This window comes from Eschrichtius robustus, chromosome 20 (genome assembly GCF_028021215.1).
Source record: "Eschrichtius robustus isolate mEscRob2 chromosome 20, mEscRob2.pri, whole genome shotgun sequence".
NCBI lineage: Eukaryota > Metazoa > Chordata > Mammalia > Artiodactyla > Eschrichtiidae > Eschrichtius > Eschrichtius robustus.
The window spans coordinates 23,198,263-23,221,494 of record NC_090843.1 but is presented as its reverse complement, the minus strand read 5'-3'; the positions used below and the strand labels follow the sequence as shown (position 1 = coordinate 23,221,494).

Sequence of the window (23,232 nt, the reverse complement as noted above, 5' to 3'; positions counted from 1 at the left end):
GAGATTGTACACAGAAAGTATCCTTCCTTATAGCTACATGGTTTCCCATTGTAGGTAGGTATCATAATTCATTTTACCAGTCCACTGTTGATGGACACTTGGATTGTGTCCTATCTTTTGCTATTACAAACAACACTATAATAAATAATGTTTTACACCTTTACAGGTAAATCGAGGATAAATCCCAGAAGTACAGTTGCTGGGTTGAAGGGTAAACAGTAGGTATTTGTTAGATGTTGCCAAATTGCTGTGGGTGGGGCTTATACCAATTTGCTCTCCCACCAATACAAATGAGCACGACCATTTCTCCACAGCCTTGCCAACTGAGTGTCATCAAAATTTTGTTTTCTGCCAATCTGACAGTAAAATGTATTACCTTAAGGTAGCTTAAATTTGCATTTCTCTTTCCAGTGAGAATAAGCATCTTTTTACATATTTGAGGACTATTTGTTTCTCTTTCTCTGTGAATGGCCTGTTCCTATCCTTTGCCCATTTATCTATTGAATTATTGGTCTTTTTCTTGTTGATTTCCAGGAGGTCTTTCTGTAGGGAAAATTGCCCTTTGTCTATTACATGAGTTGTAGTCCCTTGTCAAAGTTTGTCTTTTGACTTTGCTAATGGTAATTTTTGGCCACACAAGTTTTCTTAAAATACATTTATGTAGTCGAATGTATAACTCACTTATTTTATGGCATTTAGGTTTAGAGTCTTTGTTACTAAGGCTTTCTTTTTTTTTTTCCTTTGGCTGCACTACGCGGCATATGGGATCTTAGTTCCCCAACAGGGATCGAACCAGCGCCCCCTGCATTGGAAGTGCGGAGTCTTAACCACTGGACCTCCAGGGAAATCCCACAAAGGCTTTTTTTTTCAAGAGAATTTTGCTTATATTTTCCTCTCTGAGTATTGTTGTTATGGCTTCACTTTTAACATCTGAATCTTTGATCCTTTGGGGGTATGTCTGAGTGGACAGAGTGAGATGTCGACTCACCTTTAATTACCTTTTTTTTCCAGATGGTCATGCAGTTGTCCCATCCCCCTTTACTGACAAGTTCTTCCTGCCATGATTTGTGATGGCGTCTTTAGCGTGTCCTGCGTCCCAATCATACTGGGGTCTGATAGCAGTGGCCAGTTTGGTGGCTCTGTTTGTTCCATCTCTCTCCAGCCCCTGGGCTGTCAGAGGAGTGGAGTTTATTATGAGTCTTTGCTCATCAGGGCTGGGGGTGAGCTTGGTGGGGGGGTCCCTAGAGCAGCGGTGGTCTCTGCCAGTGTGAATTCTCCCTGCCTCCTCGGCAGGCCCAGCCTTAAGGACAGAGGGTGTTTAGCCCACCTGCTTGGCTCCCCGTCAGCTCCTGGGGGCAAGGGGTCTGGACAAGGCTCCCCCTGCCCTCACCCTAGGTGAAGTCCCGTGGCAGGGGCAGTCTACACCAGGGTCTCCCGGGTCCCAGCCTCTGTCTCAGGACCTCTCACCTGTGCCAGCCAGGTCCTGTCCACTCACCTGCACCAGCTCCCACTTGGTTTGGGCAGTAGAGGGTAGCAACTGGGAGAAGAAGAGAAGCAGGGCATGTTTAAGTTGCTATATTTCAGAATCCCTGGCCCCAGAACTATATCTTAAAGGGAGAGAAATTCCTTTGTCTATGACAGATTGGGAGTAGGGGAGAGCTGGAAGGGCCGGTCTGTTTCCAGATAAGAAATAATGAATACCTTGTGGAGTAGTAACACTGAGGATGAAGAATAGAAAAAAAAAAAAGTTTGAGGGTTTTTTTCCTTTCTATTATGAAATTTTTCAAACATACAAAAAAGAAAAAATAATACTGAAGTGAATATAATTATACGTATTAGCTAGATTCAACAGTTACTGTTTTCCATGTTTGTTCTATCTTTTTTGCCAAGAATAAAATTATAAAAGTTACAAATTCCAGAGTTCATTATATTTCACCCTTGAAAACTTCAGCATGCTCCTCTTAAAAATGATCTTTTTCTCTATCACCATGATACCATTATTATATCTAACAAAACTAACATTAATGCCTTAATATCCTCTAAGATCCAAGCCATAGTCAAATTTCCCCCATTATCCTAAGACAAATCTCTCACAGCCGGTTCAAACCAGGATCCAATCCTATGCATTCGTTGCATTTGGTTGTCTCTTAAATCTCCCTTGACAACCCCCTTCCTTTCCTTCTGCCCTGACACGGACTTGTTAAAGAGACCAGACCAGTTGTCCTGTAGAATGTCTGTTTTAGAGCTGAATGTTGGCTTCCTTGTGGTGATGTTCCCGTGCTCCTCTAAGCCTGGTGTTACTGGGGACGGGTAAGTCTGAAAGGTTTCCGCAGGCTGGATCGCCAGGGCTCCGAGACAGGTGATACAAGGGAAGCAGGAATCAAGGATGATTCTAGGTTTCTGCCTGAGCAACAGAGGTGATGCTGAGATGGGGAGGAGGATGAAGATGAACTCGGTTTGTGCATCTTTTCAGTGTACCAAGGACATCCTGGGGCGGGGGGAGGGGGGCAGTTGGATTTCTCAACCTGGAGATACAGTTGCAAGTTGTTAACCTAATAAAACTGGTTGAGCTTTCCCAGGACAGTAGAGTGAGAAACAGAGATGAGACACCAAGCACCCAGGAGATGGACAGAGGAAGGAGACAGACCAAGAGGCCACGGCCTGAGGCAGTCCAGGAGGGGGAGGATTATAAGGACTAAGGACCAGAGAGAAGTCAGGCCAGACCAGGACCAAATTAGTCATTGAGGAGGTTGTGGGAGACCTGAGCAAGGGGCTGGGTATCTGGGCGAGATGGTGGGTGAATGCACTCCTTCCAGAAGTTGGCTCTGAAAAGGAGGAGGGGAGGGCTGGGTCCAGGCACACACTTTTTTTCTTTCCAAGATGGAGAGACCTTGAATTTGTTGAAATGCCAAAGGGACAAAGGCTGGAGAAGGGGCTGGAGATTAGAGGTGAGGCAGCTTCTGAGCAAATGAGAGTTAGTCGGGTTCCCGGGCCCGTTGGGGAGGTCGGCTTGGACAGGAGGACCCTGCACCCCCATCAGGGGAGAGAGAAGGAAAGGTGAGCACAGGGACAGATTCGCTTGAAGGGGTGGCAGAAGATGACCACCCGGTCACATTTTCCCACCTCCTGAGGTTGGCTCATAATCACAGCGTTTGCTGGCCAGCGGGGTCCTCAACAGACCATTTCTGATTCCTCCTGGCCCAGCAGCAGGAGACCTCTTGGGTGTCTGCCAGCCTTCCTCAGAGCACAGGGGGTGGTAAGTGGCGAAGGGGCTCCACCCCAGGCCTCACCCCACCAAGTAACCTGGAGATACATTTGCAAGTTGTTAACCTAATAAAGCTGGTTGAGCTTTCCTAGCACAGTAGAGTGAGAAGCAGAGATGAGACACCAAGCACCCAGGAGATGGGCACCAAGAGGCTGGGAGCAGAGTCCAGAGCCAAGGGCCCCCAACTGAAACCCAAAACCAGAAAAGCAGAAGTGCAACCCTGCTTTCTTCCCCATGTCCCCATGTGGGTGTGGGAACTCAGGTACCTGCTTGGCTCTTTTGTACCAACCAACCCTGTGAGGGGGGCAGAGAATGACAGCCCACTCTATGGATAAAGAAACTGAGGTCCAGAGATTCCAGGGGTTGCCCCCAGAGAGACACTGAGACAGAGTCTACACAAGAAGCCAGGTCTCTGGAGTCTGGCTCCATTCTTTTTTCCCTTTAATTGAATGGAGCTTCTGCCCCAAACCCAGGAGAAGAACCTCAGCTCAGGTCATTGTGTTTGGAGTCTCACACTAAGTGCCTCTCGGGGGCGGGGCCAGGCATGGCTCTGCACTGCGCGTTGGTGCAGCCGTCGCTCAGGGTTAGGGGTGGATACGGAGTGAGGCCTGGACTCTGTGCTGGAGAAGGTGTGCTCAGAGGAGGGACAGACGCCAGAACAGGGCGGTTCTGTACACGGCTAAGCCCCTGGGGACAAAGATCATGACTCATTCCCGCTCCCCCTCCACCCCAGCCCGGGTCGCACAGAGCAGGCTCAGAGGCAGCCAAGGAGTTCCTGTCCCCCCTCCCCCGGCCCCCCTTAGCCAGTCCCTAGGCTCAGTCACTGGTCTGTGGGCATTTCTTTTGCCTCTGGTCCCAGAGAGCTGATAGGATTGTCTGGTTGCACCTGCTCCTGGCCCGATACTTCTGTGAGAGTTTTGGAGAGATGGGTGACATGCAGCTGGCTTGTTGTGTCCCCTCCCCCCGCGTGTGCCTCTCGAGGCTTGAGGGTGTGGTGAGCGAGGAGGACCCTGCTGGGGAGCCGCTGTGGTCACCACCTCCTCTCACCGGGGGAGGGGAAGCCCAGGCAGGAGGCCTGAGGAGCCAACCTCGGCGACCAGGACAGGCCAGAGCTGTGTGGGTGGGTTTTGCTCGGTCCCAGGCGTGGGGGCCAGGCCTCTTAGAGGGGAGGAGCAGTGGGCGGGGTGCTGGCTGCCTTTTCTGTGGTCCTAGCCATCCCCCCACTGTCACTCCTGGTCCCTGCCACAGGGAGACCCTGCTCCCCAGTTCCTCCCGCAGGGCAGTGCTGAGGGCCTAGGTTCCCGCACCTGTCCTCCTGTCTTGCCTCCGCACCCCAGCTCCTCCCTGGTGGCTCAGCTGCTCTGGAATTTACAGAGGTTCTTCCCTTCTCTGGGGCTTGGCTCCATCTCTCTTGGTGGCTGTGTGTGTGTGTGTGTGTGTGTGTGTGTGTGTGTGTGTGTGTGTGTGTGTGTGTGTGTGTGTGTGTGTGTGTGTGTGTGTGTGTGTGTGTGCGCCCTGGCCCTCAGGGTGGGGACAATGTGCTGTGCCATATGTGTGACAAGTGAGGACTCCAGGCCTCTCTGGGGCATTAGTCTTGCCCCTGGGCTGCTGGCTTCTGAGTTGGGGCACAGGGGATGGTAGTGAAGTGATACTAGAGCCCTGAAGGCAGAGTAGGGCATAGCCCTCAGACTTGCTCTGAATGGGGTCTCCCCAAGTGTTCCACACCCCAAATCTACACCATGCCTGGCTCGACTTGGGTGTCCCTGTCCTGAGCCCACAGTGGGTGCAGGGGAGGAGAGCCTGGGGGATGTGGGCCGGGAAGGAAGGAGAGCCAGGGCTGGGGGATGAGGGATTGCTGAAATGGGAGATGAGGGCCCTGGGATGCAAGGGGGAGGGGGAGGGTCAGAGCGTCCTGTTCAGCCACTGCGGGCGAGCCTGCGGGCTGCCGGGTGGTGGGCACTTAGGGCTGAGGAGGAAGCACCTCTGAGGGGGTTAATAAAGACAAGATGGACCCCAGAGGCTCGGAGGAGAGGCCGCAGCTTCTCATCCAGGACGTGCTGTGTCCTCTGTGAGCACCCACCTGGTGAGGGGGTGAAGAGAGGGGAGGCCAGAAGAAAGCTCTTAGGGTAGAGTGGGTTAGGGGGCTAGTCCCCATCCCCTTCTCTGGGTCCATGGAGGGCGGGGGAGGGGCCCAGGCGTACCTGCTCGTGTGTGTGGGCACGCAGGTGAGGGTGCACGCATGCGTCTCGGTGACCAAGGCTGGAGGAGGCGGACCCAGGCGGTCAGGCGGGTAGATGGTGGTGTGGCCAGAGTCCCTCCTGTCCTCCGCGTGGCTGGAGGGATCCAGACACCAGCTCCCTCTGATACCACATCTGCCCAGACCCCTTCCTCTTTGAGACATCCCCCCACATACAAGCTTCCTCTTTTCCATCACATCCTCCCTGGGCCTTGGAGGAGTTGACGGCCACTCGTTGTCCTGTCTACACCAGCCCAGGCCCCAGCGCCCAGCTGCCCCCTCTGCCGGCCCCCGTCTGTGCAGCCCACCCCTCCCCCACCCACGGGCCCAGTGCCGTCCTCTGTGCGGCCTGCTCCGCGTCTGTGTCTGGGCCTGGGATTCAGAACTCACTGGTAATCAAAGCACTGAGTGGGGTGGTCAGTGGTTTCCCTGGACATAAAACACCCCTGCCCCGAGGCACCCCTACCCGACTCCACCCCACCCTGTCTCAGGCGGCCTCCTTCTCAGGCAGCATTTCCGCAGCCCTGACAGGAAATGGGCTGGAGGCTCAGCCTCCCGCCATCTCAAGGCAACTTCTTGTTTCCCTGTTGCCCTGTACCAGCCCTGGGCTTGTGCCCCTTAGCTCCACCCCCACAGCCTTCCCAGGGCTCCATCCCAGCAGCTCAGGGGCACAGGATGGTGGACATCATTGCCAAACTGACCAGGAGGCAGAGTCGGGGCCTGCGGGGACAGGTAGGGGACCCTGGCATCGGGGGAAGAGCTCAGCCTCTGATGGGGATGGCAGAGGGGGCTATGGGGTCAGGGGCTGCCAGTGGGCCTCCATCCTCTGGCCCCGCTGGGAGCTGAGGGAGCCTCACGGGGGTTGGGACTCCTCCCTTCTTTCCTCTTTCCTTCTCTGAGGCCCCGCCTGTCTGAGAGGGGCGGCATAGGGATGCTGAGAGGTGGTGACCTGCTTCAGGGCTGGGGGCGGGGAGGGGAGAGGCAGGCCTGTCACCTGCCTGTGGGCAAGGGGAGGGGACTGGTTTTGAGAGGGGCATGGGAGCAGCTGGGTGTGGTGACAGCCGGGCCCCTCTTGGCTCTGTTCTCCGGACTGAGGTGGGAGACCACTTTCTCTTTCCCACTCAGTGTCCCCTGTGTCTCTAACATGACTGGGATCTGGGGCCCAAGAGCCCCTGGTGCCCTAGTCAGACCCCTGTGTCTGCATCTAGTCTGGGCCTCCAGGAGTTGGGGGAGGGGCGGCAGCCCTGCTCTAAGCGGGGAGAGCTCCTCCTTGAAGGCCTGAGGGCCTGGAGGGCCTGGCTTCACCACCTGGCTTCCAGGAGCCAGTCTGAGCCTGTCTGAGGCTCTGCCAGGAGAGGAAAGTACCTCTATCTCAGCACTGCGGGGGCTCTACAGAGAGTTCTAGAGTCTGAAAGGGCCTCGGGGCTACTTCAGTCCAGCTCTTTCCACAGCGCTGCAGCACCCCTAGCAGTGGTTCATCTCTGCTTGCCCACCTCAAACGAAGGCCCCTCACAACCTTCCAAAGCTGCCTGTGTCTCTGGGGCAGCTCCAATCCTTAGACTGTGCTTCCCTCCAAGGGGCATTGCCCTGCCCCCATTTGGCCTCTGATTTGCAGTCTGGAGCTCCCCAGTGTAATTCTGTGTCTTCTCTTCCTGGTGACAGTCACGTGGGGGCCCTCAACTTCTACCTCCCAAATCTCCTCTATACCGGCTGGGGGTGTTCCTTGTACAAGATCCCGACCAGCCCGGGACTCCCTGTGGACTCAGAGGCAAGGCCAGCAGCCTGGCCACGTGGAAATCCCCACTCCCAAGAGCCTGTCTCCTTCCTTGGCACCCTTCCAGCCCCTGTCCCCGGGATGAGCAAGGCCGCTACCTCAGTGGGTCCAGCTGGGGTGGGTAGGAGGTGTGTCCGGTCATCCACTTTCCTCCACCCGCTGCCTGCATCCTGTTCTCCCAAGGATTTCCCTGGTTCCTGTGCCTGAACTCTCATTTTCAGGAAATTCTTGCTCAAAGCTAACCCCAGTCTCTCCTGTAATATCGGGTGTGTTTGGTTTTTGTTTGTTACTGAAGTTTGGCATGGAATTGACTTGCATACTCATGCAGTAAGTGTTTTTGTTTGTTTGCTTGTTTGTTTTGTTTGTTATAAAGCGTTTTTTTAAAATATATTTATTTATTTACTTGGCTGCGCCGGGTCTTATTTGCGGCACGTGGGATCTTTGCTGTGGCATGTGGGACCTTTTAGTTGCGGCATTCAGGATCCTTAGTTGCGTCATGTGGGCTCTTAGTTGTGACATGCGGGATCTAGTTCCCTGACCAGGGATCGAACCCGGGCCCCCTGCATTGGGAGCACGGAGTCTTAACCACTGGACCACCAGGTAAGTCTCAGTAAGAGTTTTTGATGGATCGGCTGTGTGGCTCAGGGCATTGGACCATCTGCTGGGGGTCGACTATGGTCAGTTACATCATCCTGGGTCTTGATCTCAAGAAACTCTTGCCTTTTGGGGGCAGAGAAGTTAGGCAGATGGGTGGACAATGAATGGACCACCAAGGCAGAATGCCATCGGGCCCCAACAGAGCGACAAGCAGAGTGCCAGCGGAGGAGCAGGATTTGGACCAGCAGGGAATGCGGAGGGGGGGTGGTGGGTTTCCAGGCTGCAGGAACATCTGGAGCAAAGGCATAGGGGTAAGAAGATGCCTTTTGTGTTTGGGGGAGGGTCAGCAGGCCAGTGTGGTTGGAGTACAGGATGCCACCGGAGGGCTGTTGTGGACAGAGAGAAAGAAGTGGTGTGGAAGGTCCCATTTCAGCCACACAGGAGCTTGTGGAGCGAGGGAGAGGGGTGGACTGGTGTACGCAGCTCTTCCTGCCCCCTCCATGCCTGGGGCCTACCACACTGTCTAAAATGGCAACACCCCCTTCTATTTTTGTTTTCTTGTTAACAGCAGTCATCACTGAGGTGTGGTGCATTTCCCTATCACCCTGCTTGGTGCCCTCCTCACCCCACCACCATTTACACACATATGCACTAGAGTGTCAGCTCCGCCAGGGCAGATTTGTGTCCATTTGTCCACGGCTGCATTCCCAGTGCCTAGAACAGTGCCTGGCACAGAGCAGGCAAATCTTTGCTGGCCAAGTGAATGTTTTTGTAGGCGCCTGCCCAAGGCCCAGTGAGAGGCTGCCTTGAGCGGGAGGTGCTTCCCCTCTCGAGTAGTTTATAGCAGCAGTCCCCAAACTTTTGGGCACCAGGGACCGGTTTCATGGAAGACCGGGGTGGGGGGGAAGTGGGGGATGGTTCAGGCTGTAATGCCAGCTATGGGGAGTGGTGGGGAGCAGCAGATGAAGCTTCGCTTGCTCGCCCGCTGCTCACCTCGGGCTGTGCGGCCCAGTTCCTAACAGGCTGGGGACCACTACCGGTCTGTGGCCAGGGGGTTGGGGACCCCTGGTTTATAGCTTAGTGAAGGTGTTACAGCAACAGAGGGACTTCTATGATTTTTTTTAATTAAATTTATTTATTTTTGGCTGCGTTGGGTCTTCGTTGCTGTGCGCGGGCTTTCTCTAGCTGCGGCAAGCGGGGGCCACTCTTCGTTGCGGTGCGCAGGCTTCTCATTGCGGTGGCTTCTCTTGCTGCGGAGCACGGGCTCTAGGCACACAAGCTTCAGCAGTTGCAGCATGCAGGCCCTAGAGCACGCGGGCTTCAGTAGTTGTGTCACGTGGGCTCAGTAGTTGTGGCTCGCAGGCTCTAGAGCACAGGCTCGGTAGTTGTGGCACATGGGCTTAGTTGCTCCACGGAATGTGGGATCTTCCTGGACCAGGGCTCGATCCCGTGTCCTCTGCATTGGCAGGTGGATTCTTAACCACTGCGCCACCAGGGAAGTCCCTCTATGATTTTTAAAAAAAGATTTATTGCACAAAATTTTGATGCTGCAGAAAAGAAAAAAACTAAACAAGACCAAATCCAAGTCCTGTAATTACACTACCCAGAGATGACCTCCGTTAGCATTTTGGAGAGTTTCTAAAAACACAAAATTGGAATTGTGCTAAGTTTACATTTTGAAATCTGCTTTTCCCTTGTACCATTATGCATTCTTAGAAAACAGTATTAATCTCCTCGTGCTATTCTGCTGCCTGGGGTTTGATAGTGTCATTATTTATCTTTCTGGTGGGTGCTAGGCTGGATGTGGTGGGCACACAGGAGAAATCTCGGGAGAGATCTTGAACCTGACACCTGAGCTGAGTCCTAAAGAAGGAATAGGAGTCAGCCAGGAGGGGCAGGTTGTGAAGGAGCAGAGGCCTGTAGCAGACACAGCAGAGAGGCTGGGGGCCTCCAGCAACCCGGTGCTACTGGAGCTTAAAGTTCAAGGCAAGAGTCAGGAGTGGCAGGAAATAGGGGGGAAGACAGGCAGGTGACGGAAGGCCTCTGGTGCCCTGGTAAGGGCTTAGAGTTTGCCCAGCAGGTAGCAGGAAGCCGTGAGGGTGTAAAGCATTACCAGGCTTATATTCTGTGTGACTGGACCCTCCAGCCCACCTCACTTTACTTTGGAGGGGGAAGTGGGGCTCACCTTTCTTTGCCCTCCTTCCTCCTTCCCATCTGGCTCTTTCTCTTTCTCTTGTCTGCAATTGATTCTGAGGCCTGCAAACCCTGTACTGGGGAAGTTCCAGCTCCAAATCTGGAACTGGAGGCAGTACTGGTTCCAGTTCAGAGCTTTCTTGGCAGAGGAGGAAGGAGGGCTGGGGGTTCTTCGTGGGGGCTGTAGAATGGAGCAGGGCCCTGCCCCCAGGTGTCCTGAAGCCTGGGGCGAGAAAGGACTGGGCCCAGGGCATTTCTCTGTTCCTGGGCAACCTTTGATTCACACCTGTGAGTGTGCAGCTGGAGAACTTCGTTATCGATATTTTACTACTGTTGATAAATAATTAATCTAATTGTCCCATGCATCTGGGGCACTTCATACTTTACAAGGCACTTTCAAGAACATTTCCTCATTCTCTCTTCACTACAATTTCCGGAGTGGGCAGGGCAGACATTTTTCAGCTGGGGGAACCGAGGCAGAGAGGTGCTGTGACTTGCTGAAAGTCGCCCAAGTGGCGAGTGCCCGAGTGGGGACGATGTGACCGCGGGGCTGCCCTGAAGGTCACGTCTCTTTCCTCCTGCCTCAGGTGGATGACCTCCCAGAGCCCGTGTATGCGAACGTAGAGAGGCAGCCTCGGGCCACGTCGCCTGGCGCCGCCGCAGCCCACTGCCCCGGCTCGGTTTGGGAGACGCACACGGACGCGGGCACCGGGCGCCCCTACTACTACAACCCGGACACGGGCGTGACCACCTGGGAGTCGCCCTTCGAGGCTGCCGAGGGCGCCGCCAGCCCGGCCACGTCTCCGGCTTCGGTGGGCAGCCACGAGAGCCTCGAGACCGAGTGGGACCAGTACTGGGATGAGGAGAGCCGCAGGGTGTTCTTCTACAACCCGCTGACGGGCGAGACGGCCTGGGAGGACGAGTCCGCGGACCAGCCGGAGGACGAGCAGGAGATGCAGCCTGGCCTCAGCCCCGGCAGCCCCAGGGACCAGAGGGTGAGGGGCGGGGCCTCGTCTGAAAGGACGGGGCCTGGCCAGGGTGGGCGGGGCTGGCTCTGAGGGCCTCAGAGAGAGAGGAGTCGTGGTCATGGGTGGGCGGGGCTATCTCTGAGAGACTTTGACCCCGCCTCTGTCTCCCACAGCTCCGGGGAACTAGGGTGAGGGGGCGTGGCCTGGACCGAAAGGGCCGGGCCTCTGGGGTCACTGCTGACTCTGAGAGCCTCTGACTCTTCTGCTCCCTGCAGCCCCCCACCCCTGAGACGGACTACCCCGAGTTGCTGACCAGTTACCCAGAGGAAGACTATTCCCCCGTGGGCTCCTTCGGTGAGCCCGGCCCCGCCTCTCCCTTGGTCACACCCCCAGGCTGGTCTTGCCACGTGAGCCAGGATGGGCAGACGCTGTACACTAACAACTTCACCCAAGAACAGGTAGGGGCAGTGGGCAGATGGTCCCAGACAGCCGCGGGGTCGCTCCCCTTAACACTCTAAACTGAGTTCCCGCGCGGGCTCCAAGTCAGCCCAAGACCGAATCACCCACACCTGCCCGTGTAAACTCTTTGGCGCTATGTTGGGCTCTGGTTGGAGGGAACCTTTTGCTCCCCCATCATGAGGTGAGCTAGGTCCCTGACCATCCCTCTCCCCACAGTGGATGAGGTTGGAGGACCAACACGGGAAGCCTTACTTCTACAATCCGGATGACGCCTCCGTTCAGTGGGAGCTGCCCCGGGTAACCAGGTGGGGAAGGGAGAGTGCCGGGGAGAGGAGGGGGGGGTTATATATGACAGTGTCTTTCTCCCCAGGTCCCTGTCCCTGCCCCTCGAAGCATCCGCAAATCCAGCCAGGACAATGAGACCCCGGCCCAGGCCAGCCCACCTGAGGAGAAGGTAAGGGAGGGGGCATGTAGGACCTGGCAGGACCCCCACAGAAAAACTGGGGTGTTTCTGGAGGCTCTGGAGGCTGGGATTGGGTCTGGAGGCACGTCTCCACCATAGCCCCGAGCACTAGCCTGGGCTGAATGAACCTGGGTTCTGGGTCATCCCAGGCTCAGAGCTGGGCGAGGCTTGGAGCTGGAAGGAAGTCTCTCCTGCCGCTGCTCCTGCTGTGGGAGCAGGCACCCCACCAAGCGGCGGCCAGGTGCCGGCAAAGAGGGTTCAGTGGAGACTCAGGCCCAACCTGTGGGGAGTGGCTGGCTGAGAGGGAGGCTAGCCTCTCGCCGCCCCCCCCTGCCCCCCCGTGGCTCCCCCCTTAACTGCCTCCTCCTTCCCCTTCTTTCTCTAAGATCAAGACCCTGGACAAGGCAGGCGTGCTCCATCGAACCAAGACGGTGGACAAAGGAAAGCGGCTCCGGTGAGAACCCGTCTGCCCCCAGACTCCACGGTGGGCCTTAACGATGACGTTCACTGAGCACTTCCCGTATGCCAGGCTCTTGTTAACCCTCATAGCGACTTTATGAGGTCCTGTGAGGACCCTGAGGCACTGAGGAAGTGACTTGCCCCAGGTCCCTTGGCTACCAGGTGTTAGCGCTGGGAGTCCACCCCTTACGGTTGGGTGCCCCAAGCTGTGTTCTTAAACTCTGTGCCCTGCTCCTGGGGGTGGGAGGGGGGCCTCAGCCCAGGACCAAACCCAAACCCTGCCACCACCGCCCCGCCTAGGAAGAAGAACTGGAGTGCCTCCTGGACAGTGCTTGAGGGCGGCATCCTGACATTCTTCAAGGACTCAAAGACCTCGACTGCAGGTGGCCTGGTAAGGCCCAGGCGCCCAGCAGGGACCACCCCATCTGCTCCTGGCTCCTGTGGGTCTTTACCTCATCAGGCTTCCCAAAGGCTAGGTCTGAGACCATGGAAGATGAGTGTCAAGGGAGCTGGGCCTTGGCAGGGGGTGATGAGAGCAGATCACCCCAGGACAAGCACTTCCAGCCACCTTGGGCGTGGGGACCAGTCCTTGAGGATGGACAGCTCCAGCCTGGTGGGCAGGGAGGCTGGGGACTGGACACACCCGCTCGCGGAGATGGGGCTGCACTCCTTTCTCCTTTCCTCTCCTAGGTGGGCAGGTAGCAAACAACCAGCCAGCCTGCAGGCTCCATGGTTAAGAAGTACCAGGATCTCTGGGTTCCAGGAACGCTTGGGCCCCCTGTCCCCAGAGCTGTGACCCCATTTTGTCCCTGAAGCCAAGGGAGCCTGGTAGATTGGAGCCAGGATGCTGTGACAGGCCCAAGCTGAGCTGACGGTGCCCTGTAACCATGCTCCCTCCAACCCTTCTTCCCTTTCCCACAGAGGCAGCCTTCCAAGCTCTCCACCCCCGAGTACACGGTGGAGCTGAAGGGGGCCTCTCTCGCCTGGGCCCCCAAAGACAAATCCAGCAAGAAGAATGTGCTGGAGGTGAGTGGTGGGGTGGGGGAGAAGGAGAAGGGGCTTACTGATGGTCTGGGACGCTCACTAAGCAAGCCCCAAAAAGGTGGACCTGGGGAGTTAGGACTGGAATTCTCGGGGCTCAAAACCAAAACTGCCTCCACCTTGGGGATGCCGTTCCTGGCATCACATATTCTGCAGCTCCCTCTCCAGGAGTGGAGTTCACTGGAGTCCTTGGTCCCAAGTAGGGGTCCTTGGGGAATGAAACTGTCGTGCCTAGAAGCACAGTCCTCATCCCAGCTGCTTTGGCCTGAGACAGACAGGAGGCTCTGGGTCCGCAGCTACTTACTCTGGTAGGCTGGGACACCTGCTCTAGCTGGTCAGAGCCCAGCTTCCAACTGGCAGTGAATAAACCAGGGTAGTGGACACGTTTCTCAGGCTCTGCAGCAGGAAGAGAGAGGCCAGGTGGGGCCCAGGCAAGACCCTCCCAGGCCACTGTCCATGTGTTGTCTTCACCGTCTTCACTGTTGTGTTCCCCTTCACTGTCCGTGTGTTGTCTTGTTTTTAAACTACTCTTACCCTCACCTCAGTCCCCAAATGTTTTGAGGCAGCTCACCATAAAAATGCATATGGTGAGCTGGTAAAAGCCACTGAAAGCCAGGACCCACAAAACAAGTTAGAGGAAGAGGGCAGTGTGGAGAGAGATTAGGATGATGTACAGGTACTAAGGTTGTCGTTGCTGAAAAAAATCAGCTCCAGATTTCCTGGTTGCCAGAGTGAAAAGAGAACGGCAATCAGTTACATGGCTCTTATTATTGGGGCGGGGAGAAACCTTCCTAGATTTTGAGGGAAATCAGTTTCTAGTGTGCAGCTCCGTTCTAGTTTAGTAAAGGGACTCTTGGGCTGCTTCAGCTAACATCTGATGAAAGCCCAGAAAGCATGACCTTCCATCTCAGCTCAGAAAAAGCAATTCTGCAAGGAGCTTGAGTGTGTCATTTAATGATAATTCACCCAGCTTCACTCAGTTCTAGAACCAGAGTATCCACAGAGCAGAGCTGGAAACCTGTTTTGTCTCATGAGCCACTCTGATCAGTAGGTCTGGAGCCTTCTCCAGGCTTAGCGCTGTAATCGACTAGCAATGTCTGCCGTGGACGTCAGATTGAGGAGGGACATCATATTTGCTAGGTATGTTCCTTCCTGATCTGGAGGGACATCCTTCAAACAGGGCTCTCTGAATGTCACCTCTCTGACCGGGCTTTTGATGAAAGTTTCAGAGTAGACGCTTCTGAGTTGTCTTTTCTGGCAAGGACTGGAAGGCAGATGGGGCTCTTCAGAGCTCCTCAAGCCGATGGGAAGGCTGACAGTCTTGAATGGAAATCCTGGAGCCCCCTGCTTCCCACTGGCTGGCAGCCATCCTTCCTCCACTCAGGGGTGACCTGTAGGTGACTTTGGATTTTTCTCAAGAGACCACCCCAAATTCTATATCATTGAGGATGGCCGGTCTTTCCAGTCACCCCAGAGTCACAGAAAACTTCAGTAACAGTCCCCTGAGAATGGCTGGTTTGAGCTCGGTTTGCCTGTGCAGTCAACAGAATGAATGTCTTGAGCAGTATATTGATATGTAAGTAGACAGATGTGCCTTCTGTATGAAACTCAAATATGAACTGATTATGTTTTGAGACAGCTGCCAAAAATAATGGCTATGGTTTTAGAGGCATTGTTAGGCCATTCTCTGGGATAACAGACAGTCAGTTTAGGTTAGCACGAGGTTGTGCTATCTGCCCACTAAAGATTCTCTAGTCTTTGCAGGGAGGGGGATGGGGTAGAACATGCAGGTTTGTTTGGTTTTGTCTTGGAAAGCATTTTAAGTAGCATTCAAGTCTGAGTTAAATAGGTAGACAGCCAAAACACAGCCCTCTCTGATTCTGGAAGTTTGTACCCTGTTGTCTGAGACAGTTTTTGCTGACTCTGACTCTCATTTGACCCAAAGCTGTGGCAACCAACCATTCCCATCAACCTTGAACGCTTGGTTCTCAGAGCCAGAGGTTGAGGAGAGATCCATCCAAGTTGCCTCACCTTGTTCTTTGTAGACTTTGTTAGGGAAACAGCAGTCAGCTGAAAAATAGCCCAGGCTGTTAATAACTGCTTGCTCCTCAATAGTATAAAATAGTGGCTTTGGGGTCTCCCACCGGGAGTTTCTTTCATTGACTTTTTTGCTGGCCTGTGCTCTGGGTAGGCCTGCCGTGTTCTGTGGCTCATACAGAGACAGGATGGGGCAGGGAAAAGCACAACAGACTGTTGACAGATGTGCAGATCTTCTGCACTCAGGTCCTTGCTCCATCATTCACTAGCTGTGTGTCTACGAGGAAGTTGCTTACACTCACTGTGCCTCAGTTTGCCCATCTGTAACACGGAGATGCTGTTACCTACCGCTTTAATGAGGTGAAATACCTTGGCTTGGGGTGAGGCCCTTGCTATATTAGGCTCTGAGTTCCTGGGGACAGGAACAGATCACCTCTACCTCTGTATCCCCCCTGGGACAGACCCAGCGAACCAGAGATGACTGAGTGATTTGTGTCCCACCAGCTGCGGAGCCGAGATGGCTCAGAGTACCTGATCCAGCATGACTCGGAGGCCATCATCAGCACCTGGCACAAGGCCATCGCCCAGGGCATCCAGGAGCTGGTAGGCAGAGCTGGGGACCGCCAAGGCTGGTGGGGAGGGGATGGGCAGCCATTATGCAGGGCAGCTGTGCCCACTGTGGGTGGGGCCCTCCACTCGGGCACTGGGAGCTCCATGGCACCGGTGGGTAAGTAGCCCTCTCTGCAGATGCAGATGGGCTGCTGAAGAAATAGCCTTTCTTAAGGAAGTGAGTCCAGCCTCTGGGGTTGGCCGCACAGGAGGACTCTCCAGGTGGGCATATCCTAGAGGAGTGTCCCATTCCACACTGAGGCAAGAGAAAAGTAAATACTCTGCTAAACAGCCTCAGGCTGGAAAGACAGGCTGAAACCAGAAGACAGAATAAAAGGATTGAATTGATGACTGTAGCATTGTTTTTTAAGTTCAATATATCAATTGCATAAGTAGAGATGGGGCAGGCCTGCTCTGACAGCTCTTCACCTGGAAACAACCTGAGGCTTTTTGATCCTTAATTCCCTATTAAGGGACTAAGCAACACCGGGTGCCCTGCTTGGCTGTATTAATAGAGGTAGGAATCCAGATCCAGGGAGGTGATGCCGGTGAGGTTGTTGGCAGCGCTCTGGCCCCAGCTCAAACTGCAAGCTCGAACTGGGAGCCACATACTGAGGAATACTGACCTCCTGGAGTGTGTACAGAGGAGCTAAGGAAAATTATGGGGGAAGTGGGCCAGGAACGGGGAGGTGGGTAGGGGTAGTCAGGATAAGAAAAGGTGGGGGAGAACAGGATGACTGTCTCCAACACCTGGAGGGCTCCATGCAGCCAAGGGAGGTGAGCTTCTGGGGTTCTTTGGTGGAGGTGAAGGGGGTTGACCTGGATAAGGAAACAGCAAACTCTCTGCCTGGGGGTCTCCAGTCCAGGCCTGCTGGGAGGGCACTTCGGGTCCCTCACCCCATCCCAGAAGGACCCGCAGCTGGCCCAAGGCTCTGCCTCTCTGAGGCTGTGTGATTCTAGTCCGCAGACCTGCCCCCCGAGGAGGAAAGTGAGAGCAGCAGCGTGGACTTTGGGTCGAGTGAGCGCCTAGGAAGCTGGCGGGAGGATGAGGCACGGCCTGGTGCAGGTGTGCTTGGGGGTGAGGCTGGTGGAGGGGGTGGGCATCCTTTGGGCGGGGTGGGGGCTGGGGGGCGGGGTGGGGGCGGGGTGGTGACGACCAGGCTAGGGCTGCCAGTGGTGCCCGGCGCCACCGACTGACCCAGCCCTCGCATTCCCATTCCCTTTGGGCAGCCGTGCCCACCCCGGGGCCCGGAGGTCTGGAGAGCGACCTGAGCAGGGTCCGGCACAAGCTCCGCAAGTTCCTGCTGAGGCGGCCCACGCTGCAGTCGCTGCGGGAGAAGGGCTACATCAGAGGTACAGGAGGGACCCGGAGAGCTGGGCACCGGTGGCGCAGGGGCGATGCGACGCTGACGAGCCTTTCCCCCAGACCAGGTGTTCGGCTGCGCACTGGCCGTGCTGTGTGAGCGCGAGAGGAGCCAGGTGCCGCGCTTCGTGCAGCAGTGCATCCGCACCGTCGAGGCCCGGGGTACGTACACGCGCCGGCCGGCTGGGCCTGGCATTCCGGGAGCCTGAAGGCCTCCTTCCAGGACCCCAGACGGAACCCCTGGGGAGCGCAGGGTCGAGGGGGAAAGAACGGGAGTTCCTGAGCAGGAATCATAGCAGGGGCTTTAGCGCCATCCCACCGAACCCGCGGTCAGCGCCTCCCTCCGCTCCAGGGCTGGACATCGACGGTCTATACCGCATCAGTGGAAACCTGGCCACCATCCAGAAGCTGCGCTATAAGGTGGACCACGGTGAGGCCCGTCCCCTGTCCCTGCCCCAGGCCCGAGGGCGCAAAGGGATGCTGACCTCCTCTTCCTCCCCTCCCCGCTTTCCGCAGATGAACGTCTGGACCTGGACGACGGACGCTGGGAGGACGTCCACGTAATCACCGGCGCCCTGAAGCTCTTCTTTCGAGAGCTGCCCGAGCCCCTCTTCCCCTTCTCGCACTTCCCCCAGTTCATCGCGGCCATCAGTGAGCGCCTGGGGGAAGTGGGGCGGATGGAGTAGGGGTGGGGCTGGGCTGCCTCAGGCACCCCTCTGGCTGGGACCGCCCCCGCAAAATACTGGAAGTCAGCCCCCTCTGTTTCCCTCCCTCTCCTCTCTCTGCCTCTGACCCTTCCCCTGCCCAGAGCTGCAGGACCAGGCCCAGCGCAGCCGCTGTGTTCGGAACCTGGTGCGCTCGCTGCCCGCCCCCAACCACGACACGCTGCGGCTGCTCTTCCAGCACCTGTGCAGGTGAGCCGGGGAGCCGCACGGGAATGGGGAGGCGGGCCTGATAGGCCCCTCCCCCGCACGCCTCCCCCCAGCTCTGGGCCCTGATTCCACCCCACCCCCACCGCAGGGTGATCGAGCACGGAGAACAGAACCGCATGTCCGTGCAGAGCGTGGCCATAGTGTTCGGGCCCACGCTGCTGCGGCCCGAGACAGAGGAAACCAGCATGCCCATGACCATGGTGTTCCAGAACCAGGTGGTGGAGCTCATCCTGCAGCAGTGCTCAGACGTCTTCCCGCCGCACTGACCGCGGGCCCGCACCCCTACCCCCGCTGCTGGCGCTGCGGACCTGGGAGTGGGGGCGGCGACAGTGGTCCTGCATAGAAGCGGGGTGGCTGGAAGCCACGCGGCTGGACTCTATCTCTGAGACCCTCCGCCTCCCACCAGTCCGCAGGCGGGTGCGAGTTCTGCACCTCTCGGTTCTGAGGGTATGGTGACCCCTGGTGGGAAGTTCGCAAAATGTGATTTTTTTTTTTTTTTTTTCTTCTCTGATTTGGCCTGTTTGGGGGTTAATTGGGCTCTGTTCTTTATCATAGCGCCACCTACTGTGCGTGTGCGAGAATGAGGGGTGGGGGGAGAGTTTTCTGGGACGGCCGCTGTTGCGAGGAGGAATTTGGCCTAAGGGCTTCCTGGCTTCGTCAGGCCTGCACCTGGTGGAGGCCTTCAGGGAGACCCTGTGGGTCCCCGGCCCCGTGCATGGCACTGTGCCCATCATGAAGCAGCAATCGACAACCTCCCTGCTGCGGAAACAGGACTGAGCCAGGCCTCCAGCGGGCAACTGAAGCTGCCTTTCCCCAGGCCTCTGGACTGAAGCTCCTGCCAGGCCCAATCACTGGCTGGCTGTAGACCCTCTTCATTGACTTTCCTGTTGGGGTTCTGGGCCTCTGCCCTCCCTGATCCACTTGTGCTCTGTGCAAGGGTTCTTCCTGGTCACTGAATGTGTACCCTGCACCTGCCACTTGACATGCACCATTTCTACTAGTAGTCCCATCTTGCAGATGAGGAAACTGAGGCGTACAAAGGCAAAGTGCCTTGTTCAGGGTCTGGTGGGTGATCTGACTCCCCAGCTCAGGCTCCTCTCACACCAGAGCACAGCCTCCTGTGAGGGTGAAATCAATCCTTTCAGCTACCCCTCAACCCCAGCATGGCCTTATGGTAAAGCAGGGAAACTAAGCTGAGTGGGTTCTGTCTGGGCCTGGGGAGGTCCCTGAAGGCAAAGAGGGAATCTGCCCCAGCTGTTCTTCTCTACGGGGAGGGGAAATAGCCCTGGCAGGAGCTCCTAGCCCCTCTCAGTGCCTGGGCTGTTAGGTATGCCTCCCTGGTGCCCACCTTGAGAGGGAGAGGCCTGATGGGTAGGGGGAAGGAGGGCACATCCTCAGAAAAGGAAGCGTGAACCCTGGGGTCATCAGCCCCCCTTCCCTTCTTGTACACAAACCACCTCAGTATATGGGTCTCAGCACCCTGCCCCACCTACCCGTTCATGTGTTCAAACAATAATAGCTAATATTTATTGACATTTGCACCATACCAAGCATTTTACTTGGATTATCTCATTTGTTTCTCACAGCCAATATTTATTATCTGCTCTTCTGTGCCAGGCACTGTGCTCTGGGGCAGGGGTACCGCACATTGCCTCCCTGGTGGAGCTTACGGTTGGGCGGGCAGGGCTGACCGAAGCCCACCCCTAATGCCAGAGGGGCTGGGGCAAGAGTACAAGTGGAGGCCTCATACCATACGTCAACATATCGTAAAGCTACAAATCAAGCTAACAAGTGTTCAATAAAATGTGTTCTATTCTCCTACTTTGACAAATATCTTTCATAATGACCTGGGAGGCCAGGGTTTTTTTGGTTTTTTGTTTTGCCTTGCCATGCGGCTTGTGGGAGCTTAGTGCCCCAACCAGGGATCGAACCTGCGCCCTCGGCAGTGAAAGCAAGGAGTCCTAACCACTGGACCGCCAGGGAATCCCTGAAGGCCAGGTTCTAACATAAACTTCTTTGACTCTTCCGAATTCCATGCCCAGATGGCTGGCATGAGAAGAGCTGGCTCTGCTCTCAGCCACACCCACCATATCTTCCCACCCTCAGAGCATCCTGGCCCAAGGGGAGGTGCACACAGGTGGACACAACAGTGCAAACTGCTGCCCCTTGGTCATCCCACATGGTCCACCCTCTGAGGGAATGGGCCTGGGGTCCCACGTGTCAGGAGCATGGTCTAAAGGGATGGGCCTGGGCTCCAAGGGGGCCCCAAAGATTCCTCATCCTGGGGGGAGAGGCACAGACAGAGAAGGTCCAGAGCTAAAGTGGGACCCATGGCAGGGCAGAGACCCTTCTCACAGGTCTAAGGGCGGAACTGGATGGATTATTAAACACCCAACTACTTGGTTAACCATGTTGGTGCAGGAGCTGAGAAAAGCGCAGGGTGCTCTGAAGGTGTGTCACTGGGGTGTGACTGTCCCCCAGGGGGCCAAGATGTCTCTGCTGAAGCCACATTTGAGCCAAGCACTAAAGAATGAGGAGGAGTCAACAAGGTGAGGAATTAAGGGAAAGGTGTCTAGTCAGAGGGAACAGCATGTGCAAAGTCTCTGAGGCAAGAAGGCTTGTGGGGAGAACAAAATCTGAGCGAAGACCATCGTGACTGGAGCCCAGAAAGCCAGCAGGCCTGGGTGGGAGGTGATGCTGGAGAGGCTGACAGGGGGCAGAGTGCACAGGGCCTTGTGGACCACGACGAATGGGGACCTGTGGCGGGACAGTGGCAGGAGGATCCTTGGGCAGGAAGGTCTTGGGAAGTGTCAGCTCCCCACCCCACCCCAAGCTTTTGACCCTGCCAAGAGCTTGGTGGGCAGCAAGTAATGTGGGCAGCTGCAGGCACGGAAGTCCCAGGATCATCACATACTATCACCAGGAGGAGCTTCAGAAATCACCTACTGCCAAAGAGTAAACTCCTGGAGAGACAAGCTGTAACTCACCTGAGGTCACACGGCAGGTTGGCAGCAGAGCCTGCCCAGAGCTTCATGCACACAGTCTGAGCACCTACAGTGAGCCCCACCAGAAGGTTGAGCTCAGCCATAAACCCTCAACTGCGAGCACAGTGCATGGCGAGCACTGCAGGTGCACAGTGAATACGTTTGGGGTGAATTGGATTTTGTCTGGAGGCACAAAGATACATAGAAAGAGTATATATATACTCATATATAGAGAAAGAGTATCTGCCCTCTTGAAGTGCCATCTGGTTGGGGGATAGACAGAAATAAGTGACACAGTTGATAAGGGCTGTCACAGGGGGGCCTCTCCCCAAGCCTCTGTCCCCCTCCCAGCAGATACCCCAGGTCCTCCACAGCCAGGCATCTGCCCTGATGCTGCCCTAGAAAAGGCTTCCGGTGTCCACCTGGTTGCTAAGTCCCGTGGACGCGCCCAGCTCTCATGTGAGTGGACTCGTGAACTGCCTGTCAACCTCCTAGACAAGCTGTCCTTTGCTCACAGCAACGTGGGTCTTTGCCCAGCCTGTAAATGGTGATGCCCCGGCCCACTGCTCTCTTCTCTCCACCCTCCCTGATGGCGCTCATCCGTTCCACTCTGGGGACTGTCATCAAGCCTGCATGTGCATCACTCAGATCTCTGTCACCAGCCTGAACCGCTCGCTTCCGAGTTCCAAGTGCAAATGTCCACCTGCACGGGTGGCTGCCAGGCACCCAAGTGCAACCTGCCTAAAACAAAACTGAAGCCACCCCTCCCCCTATTTCAGGGCAGCCTCCAAGTCCCTATCTTCTACCCCGTAAAGATTTCCTGGATCTGCCTCTCCCACCCCTGCTCAGCCTCTCATCTGGATGGACTCCTCCACTTCCAGTTCCATCGTCCACTTAGCAGCCATCTGACCATGGCACTCTGGTGTGTGGCCTCTGAGGCCCTCCCCAGCCACGCCTCCCACCTCTCTGCACACCAGCTGTGCCCATGCCTGTAGCTCCCAGCACACTCCAGAATGTTCCTTGCCTGCATGCCTTTGGGCCCACAGTTCCCTGTCTTCCTCCCTTTCTCCTGGCTAATCCTTCTCCTCTCAGCCTCAGCTCACACCTGCCCCAACACCCCTCCTCAGATCTCTTACACGTGCCTCTCTGCCTCATCACACTTGCCTCGCTGTAACGTAATTGTGCTTTCATAGCCTTCTCTTCCCCACTAGGCTAAGGGCTACATGTCTTCCACGTTCATCCATGTAGTCCATGGAGGTACATCATTCACTCTTATGGCCAAATAGCATTCCATTGTATGGATTTGCCACATTTTTTTATCCATTCACTAACTGATGGACATTTGGATTGTTTCCACTTTGGGGCTGTTATGAATAACGCTGTTGTGAACATTCAGGTGCGAGTTTTTATGGGAAATACGGTCTTAGTCAGCATGGGCCTCTATAACAAAATAACATAGACTGGGTAACTTCAACAACAGAAATTATTTCTCACAGTTCTGGAGACTGGAAGTCTGAGATCAGTGTGCCAGCAGAGTGGGGTTGTCGTGAGGGCTCTCTTCCTGGCTTGCAGATGGCTGCCTTCTTGCTGTGAGCTCACACGGCACGGGGGGAGAGAGAGAGAGCTCATCTCTTCCTCTTCTTTTCTTTTTTTTTTTTTTTAAGAGTAAAAATTATTTATTCATTCATTCATCAACATTTTGGGGGGTAAACTTAACAATAGCCAAACACTGACTACCATTCGCCAGTTTCATTTTAAGGGGAAAGTGAATAAGAAATCTTGAAAATTCATTCTGGTTATCCTTTGCTGCACTTTAAAAAATGGGGACCAACCAGCTCATTATAATGCCTCA

General features: G+C 55.6%; 1 protein-coding gene across 2 annotated transcripts in view; it reads left to right on the top strand.

Annotated features, from left to right (window-relative positions):
* The window catches only part of ARHGAP27 (Rho GTPase activating protein 27), a 32,736-nt gene extending 12,562 nt beyond the window's left edge, over positions 1 to 20,174 (top strand). Inside the window, exons 4-18 of one of the 2 annotated variants that reach the window (XM_068529915.1) lie at positions 10,653 to 11,060; positions 11,309 to 11,491; positions 11,709 to 11,789; positions 11,863 to 11,946; positions 12,342 to 12,409; positions 12,715 to 12,805; positions 13,336 to 13,440; positions 15,997 to 16,095; positions 17,062 to 17,167; positions 17,332 to 17,454; positions 17,528 to 17,626; positions 17,817 to 17,894; positions 17,981 to 18,115; positions 18,273 to 18,378; positions 18,485 to 20,174. In XM_068529915.1, the coding sequence (XP_068386016.1) occupies positions 10,653 to 11,060; positions 11,309 to 11,491; positions 11,709 to 11,789; positions 11,863 to 11,946; positions 12,342 to 12,409; positions 12,715 to 12,805; positions 13,336 to 13,440; positions 15,997 to 16,095; positions 17,062 to 17,167; positions 17,332 to 17,454; positions 17,528 to 17,626; positions 17,817 to 17,894; positions 17,981 to 18,115; positions 18,273 to 18,378; positions 18,485 to 18,662 (1,944 nt within the window). In that variant the 3' untranslated portion in view covers positions 18,663 to 20,174. Of the gene's footprint in view, positions 1 to 10,652; positions 11,061 to 11,308; positions 11,492 to 11,708; positions 11,790 to 11,862; positions 11,947 to 12,341; positions 12,410 to 12,714; positions 12,806 to 13,335; positions 13,441 to 15,996; positions 16,096 to 17,061; positions 17,168 to 17,331; positions 17,455 to 17,527; positions 17,627 to 17,816; positions 17,895 to 17,980; positions 18,116 to 18,272; positions 18,379 to 18,484 lie in introns of those variants that run through there. The other variant, XM_068529914.1, reaches the window with a different exon arrangement.
* The last annotated feature ends 3,058 nt before the right edge of the window (positions 20,175 to 23,232 follow it).